Below are 23,418 nucleotides of genomic sequence, written 5' to 3'. Positions count from 1 at the left end.
GGACGAAAGCTTCCTTATTCTGCCTGATGATTCTCTAAACTTCCACAATTGTGAAAGAAAAGAAAAAAAAAATACAGGAAGTGTCAACAATCTATGGGTGTGTTGAAATGGAGGAACTGAAGCATCATTTGCAGAAGACCCAGAGTTTTAAGGCTCTGAGACATTCCCTTTGAAGTGGGGGAACAAGGAAACACTCCCCCTGAAGGTCCAGAAGTGGATTATCAAATTTTTCTACCATTGCCTACCAGATGGAAGAAAATAGACCTAGAATCATAGGGTGGGCAGAGTCAGCCCACAATATTGCATTCTAACCACTGCGCCACCACAGCTCATAGAGTAAGTGAGATGGAGTCACTTTTGCAATTCGTGATCTTGATGATATCCCTCTGTTGATGCACTCCAGGATGGCATTGGCTTTTTTGGCAGCTGCAGCATACTGCTGGCTCATATTTAAGTGGTTGTCCACTAGGCTAGGGCCCCAAGATCCCTCTTACAACTATTGAGCCAGGTACCACTTATTCTATACCTGTGAGTTTGGTTGGTGTGATGGAAGGAGGAGTGGGGGAACTTTGTATTGTAAAACCAACATCCAATCCACTTCTCTCTCGCAGTTTGCTTGTAGCCAAGGGATTATCTTCTCCTGGTTGTTTCTACTTGTCCAATTTGGTCAGATGGGTTGGACATGTTACAGGTCCCGTCAGCCAAGAAATGTTGATTGGTGGGAACCAAGAGATGTGCCTTCTCTGCCATATCCTCTGCCCTGTAGAATATTTTCTCTTCGGCTATTCGGATGACCCTGACCCTGTTTGCCTTCCATAAGATTGTGAAGATTTGGTTGTTTGCCCAAGATCAGGGCCCAGAGTGTGTTAAGGGCCCTGTTTCAGGACTGAATTAACATCCATACTAACGACTTTACTTGGTGCCATTTTAAAAAATTAATAATTAATCAAATTAATCAAATTTCTATATTACCTATCACACTTGCATGCCCCTGGAGAGTTTACAAATAAAACAGTAAAATGATATAAAAGCTATAGTTAAAAATGGCTACATGGCTCAGGGCCAGGTTATCTTTGAGACTGCCTTCTACCGCATAGCTCCCAGCAACCGGTAAGATCCCACAGAGTTGGTCTCCTCCGGATCCCGTCAGCTAAACAATGCCGGCTGGCGGGCCCGTGGGGAGGGCCTTCTCTGTGGCTGCCCCAGCTCTCTGGAACCAGTTACCTCCGAGATCCGGACTATCCCCACCTTATTGGCCTTCCAAAAAGCGGTGAAGACCTGGCTTTTCCGGCAGGCCTGGGGCCGTTGATCTCACTCTTGCGATCTGGCAAGATCCGGCCATGAATGGTGTGAATGGGTTTTAATTGTTTTTAATGTTTTAATTTTTAATGTTTTTATATATGGTTTTTAAATTGTAAGCCGCCTTGAGTCTTCGGAGAAAGGCGGCATACAAGTTGAATAAATAAATAAAAAAAATAAGTGTGCTACACAAAAGCACATTTTGTATTGTTCTAATTGTTTTTATGTTTTATGATATCACTTGTTGAGATAGGTGGCTATAGAAATTAAATCAATCAGTGAAGAAATAAATATCAAAATGAGGTGATCTGGACATAGGAAAGAAGCACTAAGAAGGTACAGGAACAATATTTTCGCAAGAGTAGCTATCGTGATAGCTAGGTCACATGACACAGAATTAATATAATGTGGACCTGACGTAATTTATGACCACAATATTCTGTTGTGAAGGAAGACAGCAGGAACTTTAAAGGTTGGGACTGAATGATGTACCCTGGACTGGAAGTGTGAACAATAGAAGCTCTCTAAAGGTTACCTTGGCACAAACTCTATTCCATCAGGTGGCCCCATCCAAGTGATTTCAAATCATTTTGAAAAGTTAAATTGGATCAGATTTAAGTAGGACTTGATAGGAAAATAGTTCTACTTTGTGCAGAATATGGTCTCTCCGGTTCCTGACATAAATATCTATCTTTTCCTTTCTTTTGGAAATGTCAGGCTCCAATTTCTTTGCATGCAAATCTCTGCTCTCATTAAGGGTGCTTCCTTATGACAGGATCCACATGTATTGTGTTGGCTGAAAAAGCATTTAACTCTTATAGCCCCTCTGTTGATACCTCAGCCGGTACCTTTAGTGCACCTCAACAATGGAATTAATGAGTGTGCTGTCTTTCCAGATCTAATGGGGCATAGTTTCCAGATCTAATGGGGCTGCCATTGGCGGATCCTCTGCCTTTCTTTGTCCAATGAATACAAGTTGCTTTCCATAAGGATGGTGAGACAGTGAAGGGTTGGAGAATGGATTAAGGCTCGCTTCAGCATGTCTTCTGTCAGCCATCACAAACAGAAAGACAGACATTACAAGTTTGACGATCTTCATTGTTGCATTGTCCATGATGTCCTGACAGTAGCCAGAAACCAGGTGAGTAATTAGCCTTGAGACTTGAAGTCAAAAAGCTTGTGACTTGACTTGTGACATGAATTGTAGGGACCTGCTACAGGAGAAGAGACAGAGGTGGTGCCACAAGAGCTGTGACAGCCCAGGTTTGAAGGGATATAGAATTTTATGAGCCAGAATGTCAAGTTGGGGGCTCGAAACCAGGGCCAGGAGCATGTGTGAGAGGTACCCTGCTCTGGAGTATGGGAGTTGTGTCCAAGAATGGGCAAAGACTTAGAGAATCCCTAGGTACCAAAAAAAAAAAGCTTGATTGTTTAGCTGCTTTCCTATTCTCTCAGTGCTGACCTACTTAGCTCACCTTTTTGCAGCTGCTAGCTGAAGTGGTTTTGGGCTGAGTGCCTTGCCAGCATCTGGCACCCCATGATCTGAATCAGATCTCCCCCTCTTGGGGGGGGGTCACTGCCTCCTAGAGCAGTTACAGGACTGCCTACTGGTCTGTGTTGTCTGCTTCTTCAATCTCTGCCTCAGAACTCAGATGGAACCACAATTGTCATCTCTTCAAGTAGGTCAAATCAAGAAACAGGCATCCCTAAAACTATATTAACATGGGGTATAACAGAATCTTGAACCCCTGACAGAGCTTCTCTTACCTCCCTTTTATACCCAGGAAAGTCAAGACAGGACAATCTTGAGTTTCTTCCTCACTTCTTCCTTCTTCATTCGCAGCCAAGCTGCTATTTTTGTAATAGCTGTGGATATTTTTTTTCAAGGCTTCCTCTGTATTTCTCTACGAGTTGGATCATCTAGCTGACTCCTATACCAGAGGTGGGTTTCAGCAGGTTCTGACCAGTTCTGGAGAACCGGTAGTGGAAATTTTGAGTAGTTCGGAGAACCGGTAGTAAAAATTCTGACTGGCCCTGCCCCCATTTATTCTCTGCCTCCCAAGTCCCAGCTGATTGGGAGGAAATGGGGATTTTGCCATAACCTTCCCCTGGAGTGGGGTGGGAATGGAGATTTTAAGAGTATCCTTCCCCTGCCATGCCAAACCATGCCACGCCCACCAAGCCATGCCCACAGAACCGGTAGTAAAAAATTTTGAAACCCACCACTGTCCTATACCTCACTGAACATTCAGTCAGGATATTTGTAGGGGGGTGGCAGTGGTATTTTTACTAATCTATTATTGGTTCAAGAAGAGTTTTGTCTAATTAGCATAGGTAAATGGCAGCAATTTACTATAGTAAAATGGATGATATGACATAATCTTCAGTTCTCTTTGTGTAAAACTGTTCTACACCAGGAGAGGTAGAACATTTTGCTGTTGTTTATAATAAGCAGTAACAAAGAAAAGAGAAACCCACACCTGTCCTTGCATGTTAGGGTAAATGTTCTCCATTCCCTTCCGTGGAACATGAAAGAGCAATCAAAGCAGTTACATGTATTTCCTGCATCAAAGAAAAGTACATGAGGAGGCAAGGCAGGAACTGCATCTGCTATTAATACCTGCCTGTCTCTGCACCACTTCTGATGGTGCTCTTTATTACCAATATGGTAGTAAAATGTAGTGCAAGGGCAGAAATCCCATTCTAGATTCTTCAGATACTGTAAGTCAAGAAATAGGCATGGTAGAGTTAATAGGAATGCTGTTTATTGCAGTAATGATTTCCAGAAAAGAAATGGTGAAATGAAGATGGCTTCCCTAAAAGCAGAGCTGAAAACTGTAGTAGAATGAAGAGCCGGAGTAATCTTTGTAATTCCTCTCTGGACAAGGATTTGAGATCAGCCACAAGTGCTCCAGACAGTTGCCCCTTGCAAGGAGACAACAAAACAGTAGTCTCTGGTTTAGAGCTCTAAACTAATTTAATCTTTAAATGAGGGAATAACCATCTTGCTCAAACCATGGTCAGCCTCTTTTGGACAAATTGGCTCTTTGGTTTGTTGTTAGATTTGTAGAATTTGATCCACAGATATTTGTGTCCTAAGGAAAGACATCTCTGCTTCAATGAAAAGCTTCCACAACCTCACTATTGAGAGGAATGAGGCTGCATTTCATATTGTCACAGCTAAAAAAAATCAGATGCGGGAAGATACGGTTGTATCCCTGGGTTACGAATGAGATCCATTCCTAAATCTGGCTTTAAGTCAAATTTGTAGGTAAGTTGGAACAGTTATTTAGCACCAGTTAGTCAAATGTTTGCCTTAATATATACTGTAGTATATATTTTACCTTTCTGTGCACATGAAACACTTAAAAAACACTCCAAATACACTAAAATCTTAAATATAATAAAACAGTACATAGTAATAATTATATAGTAACTATAAAAGTAACTGCGTACTGTACTGTACTGAAGATAGAATATCTCTGTGTATGTGCATAGATATACAAATCTGTAAAAACCAGTGAAGAAGCATTTCTTAAAAGAATTTTGATAGGGAAAACAAGATTAAAGATTAACTTATTCTTCTTCCATGGATGCCTTGGATGATGCAAGGAAGATGATGGAGAGATAGAATGGAATGGAATGGAATGGAATGGAATGGAATGGAATAAGAATAAGAATAGAATAGAATAGAATAGAATAGAATAGAATAGAATAGAATAGAATAGAATAGAATAGAATAGAATAGCAGAGTTGGAAGGGACCTTGGAAGTCTTCTAGCCCAAACTCCTGATTAAGCAGGAAACCCTACACCATTTCAGACAAATGGTTATTCAACACCTTCTTAAAAACTTCCAGTGTTGGAGCATTCAGTTTTGGAGATGGCTACGGTTGAAGTTGTACTTATAGGAGAACTATTGTTATTGCTCAGATATCAACCAATAGACTGATGTTTGAGCAATAACAGTTAATATCATTGTATGAGGCAAGTTTCTTTCCGTGCTTTCTTCAAAACAGAGACCAAATTAGACCTTTCCCAGAGCAAGTTTGGGTTTCAAAGGGAGTTGAACATTTCCATTCTCCAAAATGCAAGAGAGACAAAAGTATCTGTTCTCACCCTAAGGCTGTTTCCTACAATATTCACAAACCAAAACACTTGCACAGCCAAACTCGGCAGGCTTTGTGTGTGTGTACACTTTAACAATTAATATGCCCCCTTGTGATAAGACCAAGAACTGTATAGGTTAGTAGACCACGTGGTTCTACTTTTTCTTGCCTCTTCTTCTGCAAAGAAAGGAATCTGGGTAAGATTTAAGTGGCCTTCAGTTCTTTACCGACATCAATTCTGTGTCATTGACAGCAAATGGATTTTAAAAAATTGGGAAGGTGCTAATAAGGTCCAACTGCCTGATTGATGAGTTCCGAAACAATTGCGGTCTCAAGGGTATGTGTGTATGTGAGGGAAGGGGGCTTAAGGCAAAATGGTGGTCATAACCATATAATTGAAGCCCTTTTCTACATTCAACTCATGCTCAATGAAAGTAAAAAGAGTCTGGCTTTGATCACCTGATGATTGCAACAGCTATCTTGCTACCCATCAGAAGTCAAATATACAAAGAAGGAAGTGGCTTAATTCCTTATTGCCAGTGCCCAAGAATCAGATGGAGGGATCTATTTTTGTAACTTTCTTAGTGGTTCTACATCTATTCCTTAATGGTACTACATCTACATGGAGTAAGCAGTGGGATATCACAAGATTCCGTCTTAGGCCCAGTACTCTTCAATATTTTCATAAATGACTTAGATGAGGGAATAGAAGGGGAACTCATCACATTTTCAGATGATGCTCAGCTGGCAGGAATAGCCAACACCCCAGAAGACAAGCTCAAGATCCAAAAAGATCTTTGCAGACTTGAATAATGGGCCCCATCCAACAAAATGAAATTTAATGTGGAGAAAAGCAGTGTTTTACACCTGGGCAGGAAAAACCAAAAGTACATGTATAGATTAGGTGAAACCTGGCTCAAAAACAGTAACTGTGAGAGGGACCTTGGAGTTCTAGTGGATGATTACTTAAACATGAATTACAAGTGTGCGGCGGCAGCCAAAACAGCTAATACAATCCTTGGTTATATAAACAAAAGCATAGAATCAAAATCATCTGAAGTATTAGTACCACTTTATAAAGCCTTAGTAAGACCACACCTGGAATACTGTATCCAGTTTTGGTCAACATATTACAAAAAAGATGTGGAGACTTTGGAAAAAAAGTGCAAAGAAGAGCAACTAAGAAGATTAAGGAATTGGAGACTAAAAACATATGAAGAATAGTTTGCAGGATTTGGGTTTGGCTAGTCTAAGAAAAGAAGGACTAGAGGGGGCATGATAGCAATATTCCAGTATTTGAGAAGCTGCCACAAAGGGCTGTCAATTTATTTTCCAAAGCACCAGAAGGCAGGATAAGAAAAAAGAAATGGATGGAAACTACTCACATAGAGAAGCAACCAGAAATTAAGGAGAAACTTCCTAACAGTGAGGACAATTAACCAGAGGAACAGCTTGCCTTCAGAAGTTGTGGGTGCTTCATCACTGGAGGTTTTTAAGAAGAGACTGGACAGTCACTTGTCTGAAATGGTATAGAATCTCCTGCTTGAACAGAGGGCTGGACTAGAAGACATCCATAATCCCTTATAGCTCTATTCTGATTGCTTGAACTACCTACAGTATTTAGCCAAAGCTTTGGACAAATACTTAAGGTTTAGCAACAACATATACATCCATATAATGGTAAGGATGGCAGCATTGAAGCTTCCGGCCTAATATGGCTTCCAAAGCTGACAGGATAGGATTCATTTTCTGCATAATTCATTTGCAAAGGAAACTTCCTTGTTTTTGCATTTTGTAATCTTATCAGTAAATAATGTATTAAACTTTTAAATCTAGAGCAGTTACAGTCCTGATTTCAAAAGAAGTTATGTACTCATTTCTATCTAAACCATGCTATTACCAAGTTCATATATGTCCTAATTAGAGTCTTACATAGTGTTTTAAATAAAATTGAACAATTAGTAAAATTGAAGTTAAATTAGCAAATATCATAGTATCCTAAAAGACAAAATCAAATGTTCCATTTTTGGGTTCAGATTGAGAGGTAAAAAGGCCTGCAGGTATTGCTATGAGCTCAGAGGAAGCTCCTTTGTGTGGCCAGAGTTAAGTGACCCTGTGCAGGTGGAGGTGAGAGATTAAGGAATTTGGGTTGCTATTTCTACATTTCAAGCCCTGTCCCTTGAGTAAGAGGCACGATTTGGGGCTGAAAGAGCAAAACGAGGATCTTTAGAATGAGGCATCTGAGGCAATGGGAAGGTGAGACGTTTTCAGCTCCTATGCAACTATTCACAAATGCAGGACCAGAAATCAGAATAGTTAAAACTAAGATCAGAGGTGAGGGGTTCTGACAATTCTGGTAGAATATATTCAGAAAAATGGAAATCCCAGAACTGCTTTGTGAAGGAGCATGCAGCTTGTATAAATTGTTTGTATAACTTTTAATTAGTTTATTCTGGCTCTGCTGACAACTGGAAGGTTGGAGGGACATACAGGTAATCTCGATTTACAACCATTCTTTTAGTGAGCTTTCAAAGTTACGACGACACTGGAAAAAAATGACTTCTCATCATTTCTCACACTTGCAGCATTCCTGTGATATGAGGATCAAAATTTGGATGCTTGTTAACTGGCATGTATTTATGACAGTTGCCGTATCCTGGGGTCATGTGATCACTTTTTGCCACCTTCTGACAGGCAGAGTTAATGGAGGAGCCAGATTCACTCAACAACCATGTTACTAACTTAACTGCAGTGATTCACTTAATAACTGTGGCAAGAAATGTCGTAAAATAGGGCAAAACTCACTTGTCTTACATAGCATAGGCTCAACTGTGGTCATAAATTGAAGAGTACCAGTGTGGAAAAAATATGGGATCCTTGACATATGACCAGGATGGAGCATGCCCATTACACTCATAAGCGATAATGGTTGCAAAATGGACTGACTCCATTTTACAACCTTTTTGCGATGACTGTTAAGTAAACTTCGTCACCGATAGTTCACTAAGGGCATGGTTTTGCCAAAAACTGGAAGTGCTGGATTTTGGCAAAACTGACATAAAACACAATCACGTAACTGTGGGATACTACAAACAGCCATAAAGGTGGCCATGTTCCCAAGCACCCAAAATTCAGCCACATGACCACAGAGAAGGACCAACCATTGGTCCAATGTTGAATCTGGCTTGTAAGTAATCCTTGGGACATCTGTAGTCACTTTGAATGGTTACTAAACAATCAGTTGAAAGCTGAGCACTTCCTGTAATTCAAATATTGACTAAGAGCGTACAGGAAGGAACCGCTGTTACAGATCACGAATAAATTTCAATGTCAACAACTTCCTTCAACTTAACAATGGATAGTGAGAGTGATGATGGGAAGAGCCTTTGCCTCAGTGCTAAAGGATCCACCACTGTCCTAAGTAACGTAGACAAGAGCATTCTGATGACCTCATTTCTGGAGCCCCCAGTATGATCCGGTCCTTACATTTGGCATCTATAATTATACATCGGTGGGGAAATAAAAGTAAGCCATTCTTGCTTGTATTCATCTCAGGAGTCCCCCCTCCAAGGTCTTATGACATATATGGCTGAAAACTTGTATTTTTGACCACTGATGCATATAAGCAAGGTTCAGAGGTTTGCCTAGGATTGGTTGCCTGTTGGGTTTTCTGTGGCTGGTGATTCAAAATAGCATAGGAGACTTCATCCGGATGTTCTCCAGCATCAGAGGGCTAGAAAGAAGAAGAAGGGTTTAGAAGACATACTTTCCTTCTCTGTTGCAATACAAGCACATGAGGTGATGTAATGGTGGGTGGGAATGAGCTTGCAAGAGGAAGAGATGCTGCCTAGGGAACGAGCAAATAAAAGGAGGGGGAGCCTGCAGCTGAACAATGGGTGGAGAAAGAAGTTTAGACAGGAGCCATGCTAACTTCTCAGGTGGTAAAAAGAGACAGTGCGTGCTTTGTATTTTGAGATTTGCAGGGTTGATGTCAGTCTCCCAAATACTAAGCTCCCTCTGAAAGCACAAATCTCCCGGTATCTCATTTTACCACCTGAGGAGTTAGGGCAGATAGCAATAGCAATAGCACTGAGACTTATATACCGCTTCATAGTACTTTTACAGCCCTCTCTAAGTGGTTTACAGAGTCAGCACATTGCTTTCAACAGTCTGGGTCCACATTTGACCCACCTTGGAAGAATGGAAAGCAGAGTCAACCTTGTCTTCGCCAGATCCTTTCTAACATCATTTCTTTTCCTGTTGTTCAACTCCAGGCCGCTCCCACTTTTACCTAATCAGCCCCTGGGTAGGATTTCTTTCCCTTTTCTCCCAAGGTCATTCCCACATACCACTTATGGGAGTCTCTCAAAATAAAAGAATTCAACTCTGCAGACTTGCAAGATTTACGTCAGTCCTTTGAGGTGGACCAGACTAGAAAACCAAAGTCATGAATACTACTACAACTTTTATTATAAGGTTACAATAACAGAATCGTCTCATTTGAGATGCCCCCTCCATCTTTGTGAAAACTAGGAGGGGTCAAAACTGAGACATTTTCTCAAATTAGTCTTCTACCTTGGATTCAAATTTCATTTATCTAACCACTATCTTAGTTGTGGCTCTTCCTATTGTTCCTCGAGGCTATTCTTACTTCCCATTACATGCAGTGATTCTTCAGATACTCATAATCTACTCTCTACTAGAGGCAGAGGGTTGTAAACAGCAAAATCTTTGCTGTCTCTTAGTTCATCAGTTTGTTCTGGCTACTTTTTTGCTAAAATCTCAGATCACTTCTTTTGACTTTTGTTTCCAGGTATCACTAAAAGGAGCATATGCTCTTTCATTATCCTTCTATTAGGATGAAAGCACTAGGTCAGTGATGGTGAATCTTTTCGGCACCGAGTGCTGGAAACCCAAAGCCCATTTGGCTGGTGTGTGCATGCCTGTTTTTGGCTGTTTTCCAGGCTGTTTTCTGGCCATTTTTTGGGCTGTTTTCAGGCGCTCCAGTGCCCGTGAAGACCAGCTGGCTGGCATGCATGTTTTGGCACGCTGTAAACCAGAAGAGAATTGCATGTGCCAGCACGTGCCCACAGAGAGGGTTCTGCGTGCCACTTCTGACACATGTACCATAGGTTCACCATTATGGCACTAGGTTTTATTTGCCTCTATCATATATTTCTTATAAATAAATCTCCTTTCAGTTATAGTTTTAAAAACTCACTCCATTCATCAATTCCCAGGCAGTTCCTGTTCTTAAGATCTTCATATGCTTCTACACAATACTTTTACTTCCAACTTTGAAGATACTTAGAGAGCTCCCATTTTTTTCATGAATGGAATGAAAACTTTTTGGCCTCAGAGGAATTGAACCAATTTTCTGGTTGCTCACTGGCACAGGACTGAACCTACACAGAATCCCCACTTTTCCCAGTTAAAACAGTTCGCATGAGATAAAGGAGAGTTAATTCAGCCTCCAACAAGAATGGTCAGATCTAGCCTTCCTTCTGTTAATTGAGTGGGTCATTTCTGGGGTTAGAGAATTCATATGTCTACCCATTCACTCTCATGATGTCATTATCAATTTAATGCCACCGGTTTCATTATGTGGGGTGGTTTCTTAAATTCTAAATCACACATGCACAACTGTTTTCAAGCTTTTGTGTGTCATTCTTCAAGCCAGACTCCCTAAAGCCAGACAAAAAGTAAATGGTTTTAATAGTTAATGTTGAATGTTATCATCTTTTTTTTCTTTTTCAACCCTGTAATCCAGGGGTGAAATCCAGCAGGTTCTGTCAGGTTCTGGAGAACCGGTAGCGGAAAGTTTGAGCAATTCGGAGAACCAGCAAATACCACCTCTGGCTGGCCCCAGAGTGGGGTGGGAATAGAGATTTTGCAGTATCCTTCCCCCAGGAGTGGGGAGGGAATGGGGATTTTGCAATAACCTTTCACTGGAGTGGAGTGGGAATAGAGATTTTGCAGTATCCTTCCCCTGGAGTGTGGTGGGAATGGAGATTTTGCAGTATCTTTCCCCTGCCATGTCTACCAAGCCATGCCCACCAAGCCCCACCATACCCATCAAGCCACTCCCACAGAACCAGTAGTAAAAATAATTTGGATTTCACCACTGCTGTAATCCGTTTTATCGGTCTGGAGTCAGAGTGACTGAATGGAGTTCAGTGCTTACTGGCTGGATGCCCTTCCTGATACCTATGCGGAGTTCGCAGCAGATATTTTCTCTTTGTGCCATGATAGAGGAACATCTGTCAATACCTAGGATTGAACCTTCTGAGTGAGAGGCAAGTGTCTTTGGAGATTTACAATGAAGACATCTTAGATCTCTTGGCAGCGGGCAAGGAAAGGACTTCTCGGATAAGCATTTGGGAAGACCCAAAGGGAGGCATTAAGGTAGGATATTTTTTTAATACTTTACCGATTTTAAGGTAGCAACATCGAGTATCTAGAAATTAGATGAAATTTCCTGATAGGGAGAACAATTAATCAGTGGAACGATGTTGTAGATGCTCCCACATTGGAGGATTTTAAGAAGAGATTGGACAACTGTTTGTCTGCGATGGCACAAGATCTCCTGCCTTGAGCAAGGGGTTGGACTAGAAGACCTCTGAGGTCCCTTCCAGCCCTATGATGATATTTACCTCTAGGCCATGGTGCTGTTCTTGTTGAATGTTATCAATTAATTGCAGTTAACAGCTTTCCTCCCTGTGCAACAATGTTCTCCTTAGGTCAAATGAAAACTGACAATTCAGAGGTAACTTTGGAAGGACTTGCCTATTCTAACATCTGCGTCTGATGAAATAATCTGGACAAGGAAGTCAGAGTTATGAAAAGAAATATCTTACCAGATTCATTGTTGGGTTATGTTCGTTGGTTTTGGAACCTGTGGATCAAAGAAAGCCATGAGATTCTTTGCCCAATTTGAATTTGATTATAATAACAGCAGCTGATCTTTTCAAAAATATCCTATTCTTAAAATTCCTAAATGAATAAATCTCTATCAGTTGATGATACCAGAAAAGTTTTGTGCCAAGGTGGCCCTACTCTACCATTGTTAAAAGTCATGAAGACCTAGGCCTTTGACATCATCACATTTGGTCTCTTTTATTTTTATATTTTACTGATTTTATTCTAATTTCTTTGATTGTTGTGAACCATTCAGAGTTGCTCAGAGCATACAATTTTAATTTAAAAAATATTCATTGCTTAAAAACTTCTTCCTGTTTTTAAAATATAGCTGCTAAGATCTTCATATTATTCCAGTTTGAAAAGCTGGTATATCTGAAGGACTTTTTATATGAAATTTACAGTTAAAACAAATTCTACCCACTTCCACTTTAGGTCTTTGCACTCCAAATTTGCAATTTCTTTTCTGGTTAGATTTGCTTGTGACACTTTGTTGACATTAGACATGAGATTATGTCTGCGTTTATTCAAAAGGTTAAAATTGTATCTTGTGCTGCTGATCTATTGTTCAGTTTTCTTAATTTTGCATTTCTCTTTCATCAGATGGCTTCCTTTGCTTTTCAGTGTTTGGTGTAAGCCATTTTTAAACCATGTCCATATGTTGAATTGTAATGGCTATAATATATTCTTTAAGACAGCCTACGTTCAGTTTGTTTTTTACTTAATTCAAGGATAAGGTGACCAGATTTTAACATTGGTAAAGAGGGACATTGTGGGCGTGGCTTATTTTGTGGGCGTGGCTAGCTGGTCACGTGACTGGGTGGGCGTGGTTAGCTGGTCACGTGACTGGGTGGGTGTGGCTAGCTGGTCATGTGACCGGGTGGCCATGGCTATGTGTATAGGGTAAGGTGAACAGATTTTAACATTGGTAAGGACACCATTGTGGGCGTGACTTATTGTGTGGGCGTGGCTTGGAGGCCATGTGACTGGGTAGGCGTGGCTACCTGGTCATGTGACCGGGTGGCCATGGCTATGTGTATAGGGACTACTCAGAGGGCTGAAAAGTCATTTCTGACAGGTCCTCACACTTTTGACTGGTCCTCACACTTATGACCATCCTCACATTTATGCCCGTGCAGTATTCTTAACAACCATGTCACTCATTTCACAACTGCTTCTCTTCACCATGATGACAAGATAGGGCAAAAATGTAAAATGTGAGGACAGTCGTAAGTTCGAGGACTGGTCAAAAGTGTGAGGACCAGTCAAAAATAACTTTTTCAGCCCTCTAAGTAGTTCATATGCACAAAAGGACTAACCAGAGGGCTGAAAAAATCATTTCTGACAGGTCCTCGCACTTTTGACTGGTCCTCACACTTATGACCATCCTCACATTTATGCCCATGCAGCATTCTTAACAACCATGTCTATTTATTCATATTTGTTCTCTTTTATTCTTTAAAGTTTAACCATTCATTCTTTATCTTAATATCTTTATATTTGTTTGGGATTGGCTTTCTTCCCTTTCATCTTTTTTATTGTACAGCAATCTTTCTCCTCAAACCTACCACCTCTCTCTTTTCTTTCCTTCTTACTTTCTCTTCCCCCCCTCTTCTTCTCCTCCCTACTTCCTCTTCCTTTCTCCTTCTCCTCCTCTCTTCCTCCCCCTCTTACCTTCACTCCTACTCTAATTTCCCTTCCCTTCCTTCATCCCTCTCTATTGCTGTATCCTTTTATGCATATGGACTACTCAGAGGGCTGAAAAAGTTATTTTTGACTGGTCCTCGCACTTTTGACCAGTCCTCGAATTTACGACTGTCTTCACATTTTACGTTTTTTGCTCTATCTTATCACCATGGTGAAGAGAAGCAGTTGTGAAATGAGTGACATGGTTGTTAAGGATGCTGCATGGGCATAAATGTGAGGATGGTCATAAGTGTGAGGACCAGTCAAAAGTGCGAGGACCTGTCAGAAATGACTTTTCAGCCCTCTGGTTAGTCCTTTTGTGCATATGGACTACTCAGAGGGCTGAAAAAGTTATTTTTGATTGGTCCTCGCACTTTTGACCAGTCCTTGAACTTACGACTGTCCTCACATTTTACATTTTTGCCCTATCTTGTCATCATGGTGAAGAGAAGCAGCTGTGAAATGAGTGACATGGTTGTTAAGAATGCTGCATGGGCATAAATGTGAGGACGGTCATAAGTGTGAGAACTAGTCAAAAGTGTGAGGACCAGTCAAAAATAACTTTTTCAGCCCTCTGGTTAGTCCTTTTGTGCATATGGACTACTCAGAGGGCTGAAAAAGTTATTTTTGATTGGTCCTCGCACTTTTGACCAGTCCTCGAACTTACGACTGTCCTCACATTTTACATTTTTGCCCTATCTTGTCATCATGGTGAAGAGAAGCAGTTGTGAAATGAGTGACATGGTTGTTAAGAATGCTGCATGGGCATAAATGTGAGGATGGTCATAAGTGTGAGAACCAGTCAAAAGTGTGAGGACCAGTCAAAAATAACTTTTTCAGCCCTCTAAGTAGTCCATATGCACAAAAGGACTAACCAGAGGGCTGAAAAAATCATTTCTGACAGGTCCTCGCACTTTTGACTGGTCCTCACACTTATGACCATCCTCACATTTATGCCCATGCAGCATCCTTAACAACCATGTCACTCATTTCACAACTGCTTCTCTTCACCAAGGTGATAAGATAGAGCAAAAAACGTAAAATGTGAAGACAGTCGTAAGTTCGAGGACTGGTCAAAAGTGCGAGGACCAGTCAAAAATAACTTTTTCAGCCCTCTGAGTAGTCCATATGCATAAAAGGATACAGCAATAGAGAGGGATGAAGGAAGGGAAGGGAAATTAGAGTAGGAGTGAAGGTAAGAGGGGGAGGAAGAGAGGAGGAGAAGGAGAAAGGAAGAGGAAGTAGGGAGGAGAAGAAGAGGGGGGGAAGAGAAAGTAAGAAGGAAAGAAAAGAGAGAGGTGGTAGGTTTGAGGAGAAAGATTGCTGTACAATAAAAAAGATGAAAGGGAAGAAAGCCAATCCCAAACAAATATAAAGATATTAAGATAAAGAATGAATGGTTAAACTTTAAAGAATAAAAGAGAACAAATATGAATAAATAGCAGTAATTAGAAACACACATACAAACATACAATTTATTTTCTTTGAACAGAGTATTTGGCCGGTTCACAAATTTAAACAGTGTTTAGTCACTTCAATTAAATTTACAATTTCTATATTTCCTTTTTGCCATATTTATTCCTCATCTATTTTTTTAAAAAAACCAATATTACCCTTCATCCTCATCTCTAATCTTAATCAAATTCAATTTTTCCCTTCTATTCTATATTATACCCCTTCCCATTGTCATCTATTTTTATATCCATCCTCACATTGTTTAATTATGTAATTATGTAATACAGTTGTTTAATACAAATTCAACATTTTAATATAAATCAATTAGTTATAAAACTATCTTTTTTGTATATTAATCAATATGAACATGAATATTCCTATTATTTCCATGCAATCCAATTTCTTACAAATCAATTAATTATATTTACCAATAATAATAAACCAAATAATTTCCCCCATATATTCCTCTGAACCACAACTTAACCATTTCTGCTTTCAACACAATATACAATTAATAGTATCTCAATTATTACAATTCCCTAGTTAAATACAGCTTTTTTTTCTTTTGTGTTTTAAAATCTTGAACTCTCCTCCTAAATTTCCCATTGTTTGCAGTTTTTCACCTACCTTTTTTGGGGAGGAAAAATAAAAATAAAAATAAATCTCTCTCTGCCTCATTTTGTCACGTTGCACCAAAGATCCTGGTTTCGGTTTCGTTTCTGCAGCTTAGCTAGGGGGAAAAAAAACTGCTTCAGGAACTCTTTACACTGATTGCCTGTAGGGCGGCCCTTTGAAGCCCCGGGCAAGAGTTTAAACAGTTTTTTTTTCTTCTAGCCATCAGCTGGGGCTCAAGAGGCAGCGGGACTGAGGAGGCAGAATGAAAAATCGGGACTTTTTTGAAACGCCGCGGGACGCAGGACAAATTGCTAAAAATCGGGACTGCCCCGCCAAAAGCGGGACGTCTGGTCACCTTATTCAAGGAGTATATCAAGGAGATATATAAGCTTTTCCCCTTGGATTATAAAAAAAATATTCCTGGGCCAATTACGCTACCAAGGTTTTCAGATTTTATCACTTATTGCTAGCAAGCTTCAAACTTCCTTTTAAAATCACAAGGTCTAAAATGTGCTTTGCTTCTCTGTCTGATATTATTAGCTGTAATATTTTAGGGAGAAGCTTTTTTAATGCTTTTTGTGAAAAGGAAGGCAATGCAGTCATTATGTGAATTTTATAGACCATGATTGGTTATTGTTCACCCACTTCTCTGTAACAATGTTTATTACAAGATCATCTCCACTTACTTTTTCTCCTTCTCCTGTACAGTACCACAGCCAGCAGCAACACGATAATCAGGAAAATGCTCACCCCAATTGCTGCCCATAACTTTGGGGTAAGAATAGCTGTAAAGCCAAAACACCTGCATTATATTGCTGCTCCTCTAGATGTCCATCTCAACATTCATTGGGATTTCCTAGAAGTTCCTCCGCACTTAGAAATGACACGGGTTGAAACTGGCACCCTTTGAACGAAAAATATGTCCCCTAAAATAGACTTATGATCTTTTCATACCTTCTGCTGACAGTGGGGAAGCAAAGCTACTATGATTCTTACGTCAGTGTGTTTGCTTCTCTCATTGGAGCCGTTTCCCCACACTGCTTCTTGTCCATAGCTCCTGGTTCTCAATCCATCCCATGCTTCCCTTTTTTACACACAAATACGCACACACATAAATTCCCTGCGTCATCATTTTACATCATGAGGTGGACCTAGACTTAAGCAACCACATGAGTCAAACCAGTTGAGTAGGACTTTCCATATCCCTTTTGTCACATCAGCACTAAAAAGGATGCTTTTCTGGAAAGCTTTGCTCCCACTGTTAGTCCTCTATCTTGCTTAATTCACAGACACAAAATATATCCTTTCAGGTAACAGTAACAGAGTTGGAAGGGGCCTTGGAGGTCATCTAGTCCAACCCCCTGCTCACGCAGGAGACCTGTACTAGGGATTCGAACCGCTGAACTGCCGACCTTTCTGATCAACAAGCTCAGTGTCTTAGCCACTGAGCCACATCTTTTTTTGTTGTTGTTTTCTTTTTTTTTTTAATTTAGCTTTCTGAAAGGAAAAAAAAAAGGATTTTCATCCATCTGTCTCAAGTCTCAAGGAGGGACAAACCTGTTTGCTTAGGGCAGAATTGCCTATCCTGTATCCCCCCCACCCATCTTCAGGTAACATGTTTAGAAGCTCATAAGTTAGACAATGTTGAATGAAGGAATGTTGTCCTTTTCACGTTTTTGTGCCCATATTTCACTTCCCACCACCTTTATTTCAAACTGCCATGCTGTCTCTGAGTTTCTATCTCAGATCCAAAAAACAATGGTTCCTATACATTAACATGACTCTTCCACAATGTTTATCAGATGCAAAAAGCGAATTTTGTAAAATTAAAACAAATCATTCTTCTTGGTAGCTGCTCTATATCTCACAGCTCTGCAAACTAAGTCACCATGTCCTGGTTTGACTTTATAGGCAAATGTAAATATTATACGTCCTGATTAATGGATAAATTAGGGTGGGAAACTTGATGCTATTTAGATATAGCTGAAATGAACTTTTGAGCATCGTTTCTCACAGGCACACCAGCTCTGGGTTCCGCATGGTGATTCAACAACATCTGTCTCTTATGGAGATGATTTTGATAGACAAACCCTTTTGGGCAGTGAAATAGGAGGAATTTTAAAATGGAGGGAAGAGGAGAAAATCCTTTATTATAAGCGTTTTAAAATGAAGTAACTGAGACAGGGAAAGTTAATGGAGGATAAAGAGGACTTATATACAATTCCCTAAGGTAGATTTGAAGATGCCTTGAAGGAGACGTCCTCATGACATACATTTGCTCTCTCCCATCCAAAGCTAAGGATGCTTTAGATTTACAGGATGGAATGGAATGGAATGGAATGGAATGGAATGGAATGGAATAGAATAGAATAGAATAGAATAGAATAGAATAGAATAGAATAGAATAGAATAGAATAGAATTTTTTATTGGCCAAGTGTGATTGGACACACAAGGAATTCAGTGTTGAAGTAGTATTTTTGCCTTGCTACATGCCACTTTTGTAGCAACTGTGGTGACGGAGGTGAAGCAAGAACTGACACCTTCTAAGCTCCTATGAAGTCCTCCCTCTTTTCTTCCAATTACTTGTGATTTCTCTCTATGCCCATTTTAGGTTTTTGAGAGCAAACGTATCCTAACAGTAACAGTAACAGAGTTGGAAGGGACCTTGGAGGTCATCTAGTCCAACCCCCCTGCTCACGCGATAGATTCTAGGGATCCCTTTACTAAGGATTCGAACCGTCGAACTGCTGAACTTTCTGATCAACAAGCTCAGCGTCTTAGCCACTGAGCTACTTGATCAGGCACTGAGGTTTTGCTGTATAATGCTTGATCTGTGCCTCAAAATATGCTAATCAGGCGTTACACAAACTCTTTGTGTACTGTAGCTCCTTATTTGCAGTTCTAGCAGTCTCACATATTAGACACAATCAAAAAAAAAAAATCCCATGGGTGACAGAGAATTTGTGGGTTGGAGTGTTACTGGTGAAGCAATGAGTCCACTCACTCAGTGTGGGTCAGCTGTTTTTAGACAGAGCAACTTCAGCAAGAGAGTGACAGGAGGAAAAGTTGTCATTTAGCCCACAGCCCACAGAAGAGGGAAGGAGCACAAGGAAACACTCCCCAGTTTTCCAGAGAGAAAAAGGAAATTGGGGGGAGGGGAGAGAAATACTTTACATTATTCTGTTAGTAATAAAGACAGAGGTAGCATTCCTGTTTGTGTTTCTTCTCTGGACTGCCTCTCAGGGATTACACCAATCTTGCAAGCCTGAAAATATTTCTCCCCTCCAAAAATCCTATACCCATGATTGCGAACCTATAGCACGTGTGCCACAGGGGGCACGCGGAGCCATATATGTGGGCACGCAAACTTTGCCCTAGCTCAGCTCCAGCGTACATGTGTGTGCCAGCCAGCTGTTTTTTGGGCCTTCTGGGCCCACCAGACGTCTGGACTTGTTTGGCGACACCCTGCCTGTTGAGGGCTTTTTCGCCCTCCGGAACGCCTGGGCAGGGCTGAACTCATTGTTTGGCGGTGCCACGGGAGATGGGGTGACGGCCTTGCTGCACCAGCTGTTTCCAGCTTTTTCAGCGTCGGAGGAAGTGGAGGCTGAAGCGCTCGGCAGCGCTCGACGGTTGTGCGACGGCGGCGGCTTGGAAGAGGCCCCTTGCCCCCTCGCCCCTCTGGGACCTCTGGGATGCTCTTTTTGGACGTTTTCAGGGGGCCCCGGGGTGATTGGAGAGCCTAGGGTGCTGGTTGCAGGCTGGTGATGACGACGGCAGTGGCAGCTGTGGAGGCAATGGTGGCCACGGACCGGCCGGCCAGGGAAACAGCCTGCAGTAGGTGGATGGGAGAGATACGGACAGGCTTTGCCCTCAGGATTACCTGATTAAATGGGCCATTTCCAGCCTCTGGGAGGGTGGGAAAGGCCATTTTCGCCCTCCCCAGGCTCCTAGAAAGTCTCTGGAGCCTGGGGAGGGCCAAAAACAGGCCTACCTGGCCCACTGTGCCATCATGTGCCAAAAGCAAGGGGAGCGCAGGGAGGTTGCATGCACATGTGCGGGGGGGGCGCAGGGTGCATTGAATTATGGGTGTGGGCACGTGCAAGAGAGACCCCCCGGCTTTTGGCATGCAATGGCAAAAAGGTTAGCCATCACTGTCCTATACAATAGGCAGGCTAAAATCTAATAAACAGATAAAGTTTAGATAATCCTCAATTTGCAATCATTTGTTTAGTAACTATTCGGAGTTGCAATGGGGCTGAAAGAAGTCCAATCCTCATACTTACAATCATTTCATGCACTAATGATTGCCATACCACTCTCATGTGATCGCAGTTGGGATGCTTGGAAACCAGCTCACATATATGACTGGTTCCAGTATCCTGTGCTCATGTGATCATGATTTGCAACCTTTTTTGGGGGGGTGGGGTGGGGGGTTCCTGGCAAAAAACCCAAATAATATAGAAGAATGGATTTGCATTTATGACGGTGGCATTAATGTCTATGGGTTGTCATTAATGGCTGTCATAAAAAAGACCATAAAATCAAGTCTGACATGATTTACAACCACAATGACTTAACAAAAGAAAATCCAATCCCAATTGTGGTTGTAAATTGAGGACTACCTATCAATCCAGGGAATGGGAAATCAGAGAGCATGAAGAAGTACAGTACGTGCAGGGATCAGGGATGGGTTCTAATTTTTTTTACTACCGGTTCTGTGGGTGTGGCTTATTTTGTGGGTGTGGCTTGATGGTCATGTGACAATTCTTTAGGATTTAGCAGAGGTACTGGTCTACCAGGCTTTTAACTGCTTGCAGAGCTGTACCGGCCTTCCCATTTGTTTTTGGAGGCACCGGTCTACTCAAAAAGGAGTGAGTGAAAATCAACATTTTGTGTGGAGGAATGGCCACAGGAACAATCAGAGGCAAACTGTAAGGGGGCCAAGTGGATATTGAGGAGACATTGTCCCCGTGTGCTGTTTGGGAAGTGGGCATCTTTTGACTAGAGAAACCATCATGGTGGCTATTCTGAGAAGAAGAAAGCTCTCAAGGCAGCCATCGTGGGGATTGGCCAAAGCATACTTTTGCTTTTCCAGATATGCTCACTTAGCCCTCTAAACTGAGCACTCCTGTCCTCTCTGTGGCTGAGCACCAATCTCTACCTCTGGAAAATGTTCCACTAGGGATTTCTGAGAGGAGGGATTATACAATCATTTAAAAAACCCCATATATCTCATTGATTGGAGGCAAGAAATTGGAAATTGGAAATCCAACTCAGACTCGATCTGAGCAATTTTATCTCTGTTTATCAAAATCCTCACAACATCCTTGAAGATGTTCATCAGGCCCCTCCCTTCCACAAAGGCGTGGTTCAAGGTCTTTGTTCTTAGTCCCAAGGATAATTAACCAAAGTTAAACCTAACTATGCTTAGGATGTTGCAGCTGCTCAGTTTCTCATTGGTTCAGCAGGTAATGTCAATGGAGTCTGGAGAAAGACAGTCCTCATTCTTATTTATGAGGGCAAAAATCAGATCTTTTCTTAGCCCCTGGGACTCTATGGGGGGATTCCCACCTGAATCACCTCCAGGCATCGTCGTCATGGTGGGATTCATCATCTCAGGATCTAAAAACGATCAGGATTCAAGGAAGGAATTCATTTAGTCCTTTGGATTTCAACAATATTTCTCGTGAAATCTCTTAGCAAATACCAAGATTCTTTTTTGCACATTTGCAACACATCTTCATTTATTGCAAAGAAAAGGGAATCCCCCCCCTCTCAAATGATGAGGATGGAAGCCCAGGACCACTCTATACAAAACATATGACCCCCCCCTCCAATGAACAACAGTGAGTTAACCTAACCCGCCACCAGCTGTTTTCCAACAAGGGAGGCTCTTTCTGCTCTGGGCACACTGCCACACCATGGGAATCGACCTCAAGCTGGTCAGATGATCAACTTCAGAGGATAAGCAGAGCCCATCGCTAAAGGTCCTTGCAGGTCCTCTCTTGACCAAGTCCCTTCTCATCTCCTCTCTCTGCATAAAGGAATACTCCCATTGCTAATACTCCCACCCCTTCTGTGTTTCCGGGAGTATTTATTTATTTATTTATTTGTTTGTTTGTTTGTTTGTTTGTTTGTTTTATATTTCCTGATCTTTGGCAAAAAATTTCAGCAGCTGCTGTCAAGGGATAACATGAGTGTGCCTACAGTCCCTGCCTACTGTTCCCATTTATTCTTACTCATTTATTATGTATATATTTATACCTGTTTATACTTATATACTTTTATGTTATGTTCTTACTTGTTTTCTCATACATACTTGACAAATTAAATCAATAAAATAATAAATAAATAAACTTTAAAATATTATCATCCAAATTATTGGATTTTAACGATTTTAGCAATGCAGCCAAACAAAGCAATATTCCTTAGCAACATGTTTGATTTCAAGAATATATTTGCACCTCCACGTAGGCCCAAGAAACACAATTAGAAGAAAAAGTGACTGAAAATCAATATTTTGTGTGGAGGAATGGCCACAGGAACAATCAGAGGTAAACTGTAAGGGGCCCAAATGGGTATTGAGGAGACATAGTCCCCGTGTGCTATTTGGGAAGTGGGCATCTTTTATTTATATATTTATTTATTTATTTATTGGTTTGATTTATATGCCGCCCTTTTCTGGAGACTCAGGGCGGCTTACAATGCTTTAAGCAATAGCCTTCATACTTTTGTATATACCTGCTTAGTAGGGCTTTTTTGCGGTGTTCTATTTTATACCCCCACAAACCAGGTCCTCATTTTACCTACCTCGAAAGGATGGAAGGCTGAGTCAACCTTGAGCCTGGTGAGATTCGAACTTGCAGTAATTGCAGGCAGCTGGTGTTATTTAACAGTGCTTTAGTCTGCTGTGCTACCAAGGCTATCAAGGCTTTTGACTAGAGAAACCATCATGGTGGCTATTCTGAGAAGAAGAAAGCTCTCAAGGCAGCCATCGTGGGGATTGGCCAAAGCATACGTCTGCTTTTCCAGATATGCTCACTTAGCCCTCTAAACTGAGCACTCCTGTCCTCTCTGTGGCTGAGCACCAATCTCTACCTCTGGAAAATGTTCCACTAGGGATTTCTGAGTGGAGGGATTATACAATCATTTAAAAAACCCCATATATCTCATTGATTGGAGGCAAGAAATTGGAAATTGTGTTAGATTTGGTCCACATCCTCAAAATCCAACTCAGACTCGATCTGAGCAATTTTATCTCTGTTTATCACAATCCTCACAACATCCTTGAAGATATTCATCAGGCCCCTCCCTTCCACAAAGGCGTGGTTCAAGGT

The 23,418-nt window shown here is 41.2% G+C and overlaps 1 protein-coding gene across 1 annotated transcript in view; it reads right to left on the bottom strand.

Moving 5' to 3' along the window:
• Positions 1-4,050: 4,050 nt before the first annotated feature.
• The window catches only part of LOC148113945 (leukocyte immunoglobulin-like receptor subfamily A member 3), a 39,050-nt gene continuing 19,682 nt past the window's right edge, over positions 4,051-23,418 (bottom strand). Inside the window, exons 6-9 of the mRNA XM_087893900.1 lie at positions 21,653-21,703; positions 16,767-16,865; positions 12,264-12,301; positions 4,051-9,139 (exon numbers count right to left, since the gene is read on the bottom strand). Of these exons, the coding sequence (XP_087750026.1) occupies positions 8,981-9,139; positions 12,264-12,301; positions 16,767-16,865; positions 21,653-21,703 (347 nt within the window). The 3' untranslated portion in view covers positions 4,051-8,980. The remainder of the gene's footprint in view (positions 9,140-12,263; positions 12,302-16,766; positions 16,866-21,652; positions 21,704-23,418) is intronic.

This window comes from Pantherophis guttatus, chromosome 4 (genome assembly GCF_059756535.1).
Source record: "Pantherophis guttatus breed Tessera chromosome 4, ASM5975653v1, whole genome shotgun sequence".
Taxonomy (NCBI): Eukaryota; Metazoa; Chordata; class Lepidosauria; order Squamata; family Colubridae; genus Pantherophis; species Pantherophis guttatus.
Note: the sequence above shows the minus strand (reverse complement) of the source record. Positions and strands in the feature narration are given on the sequence as shown.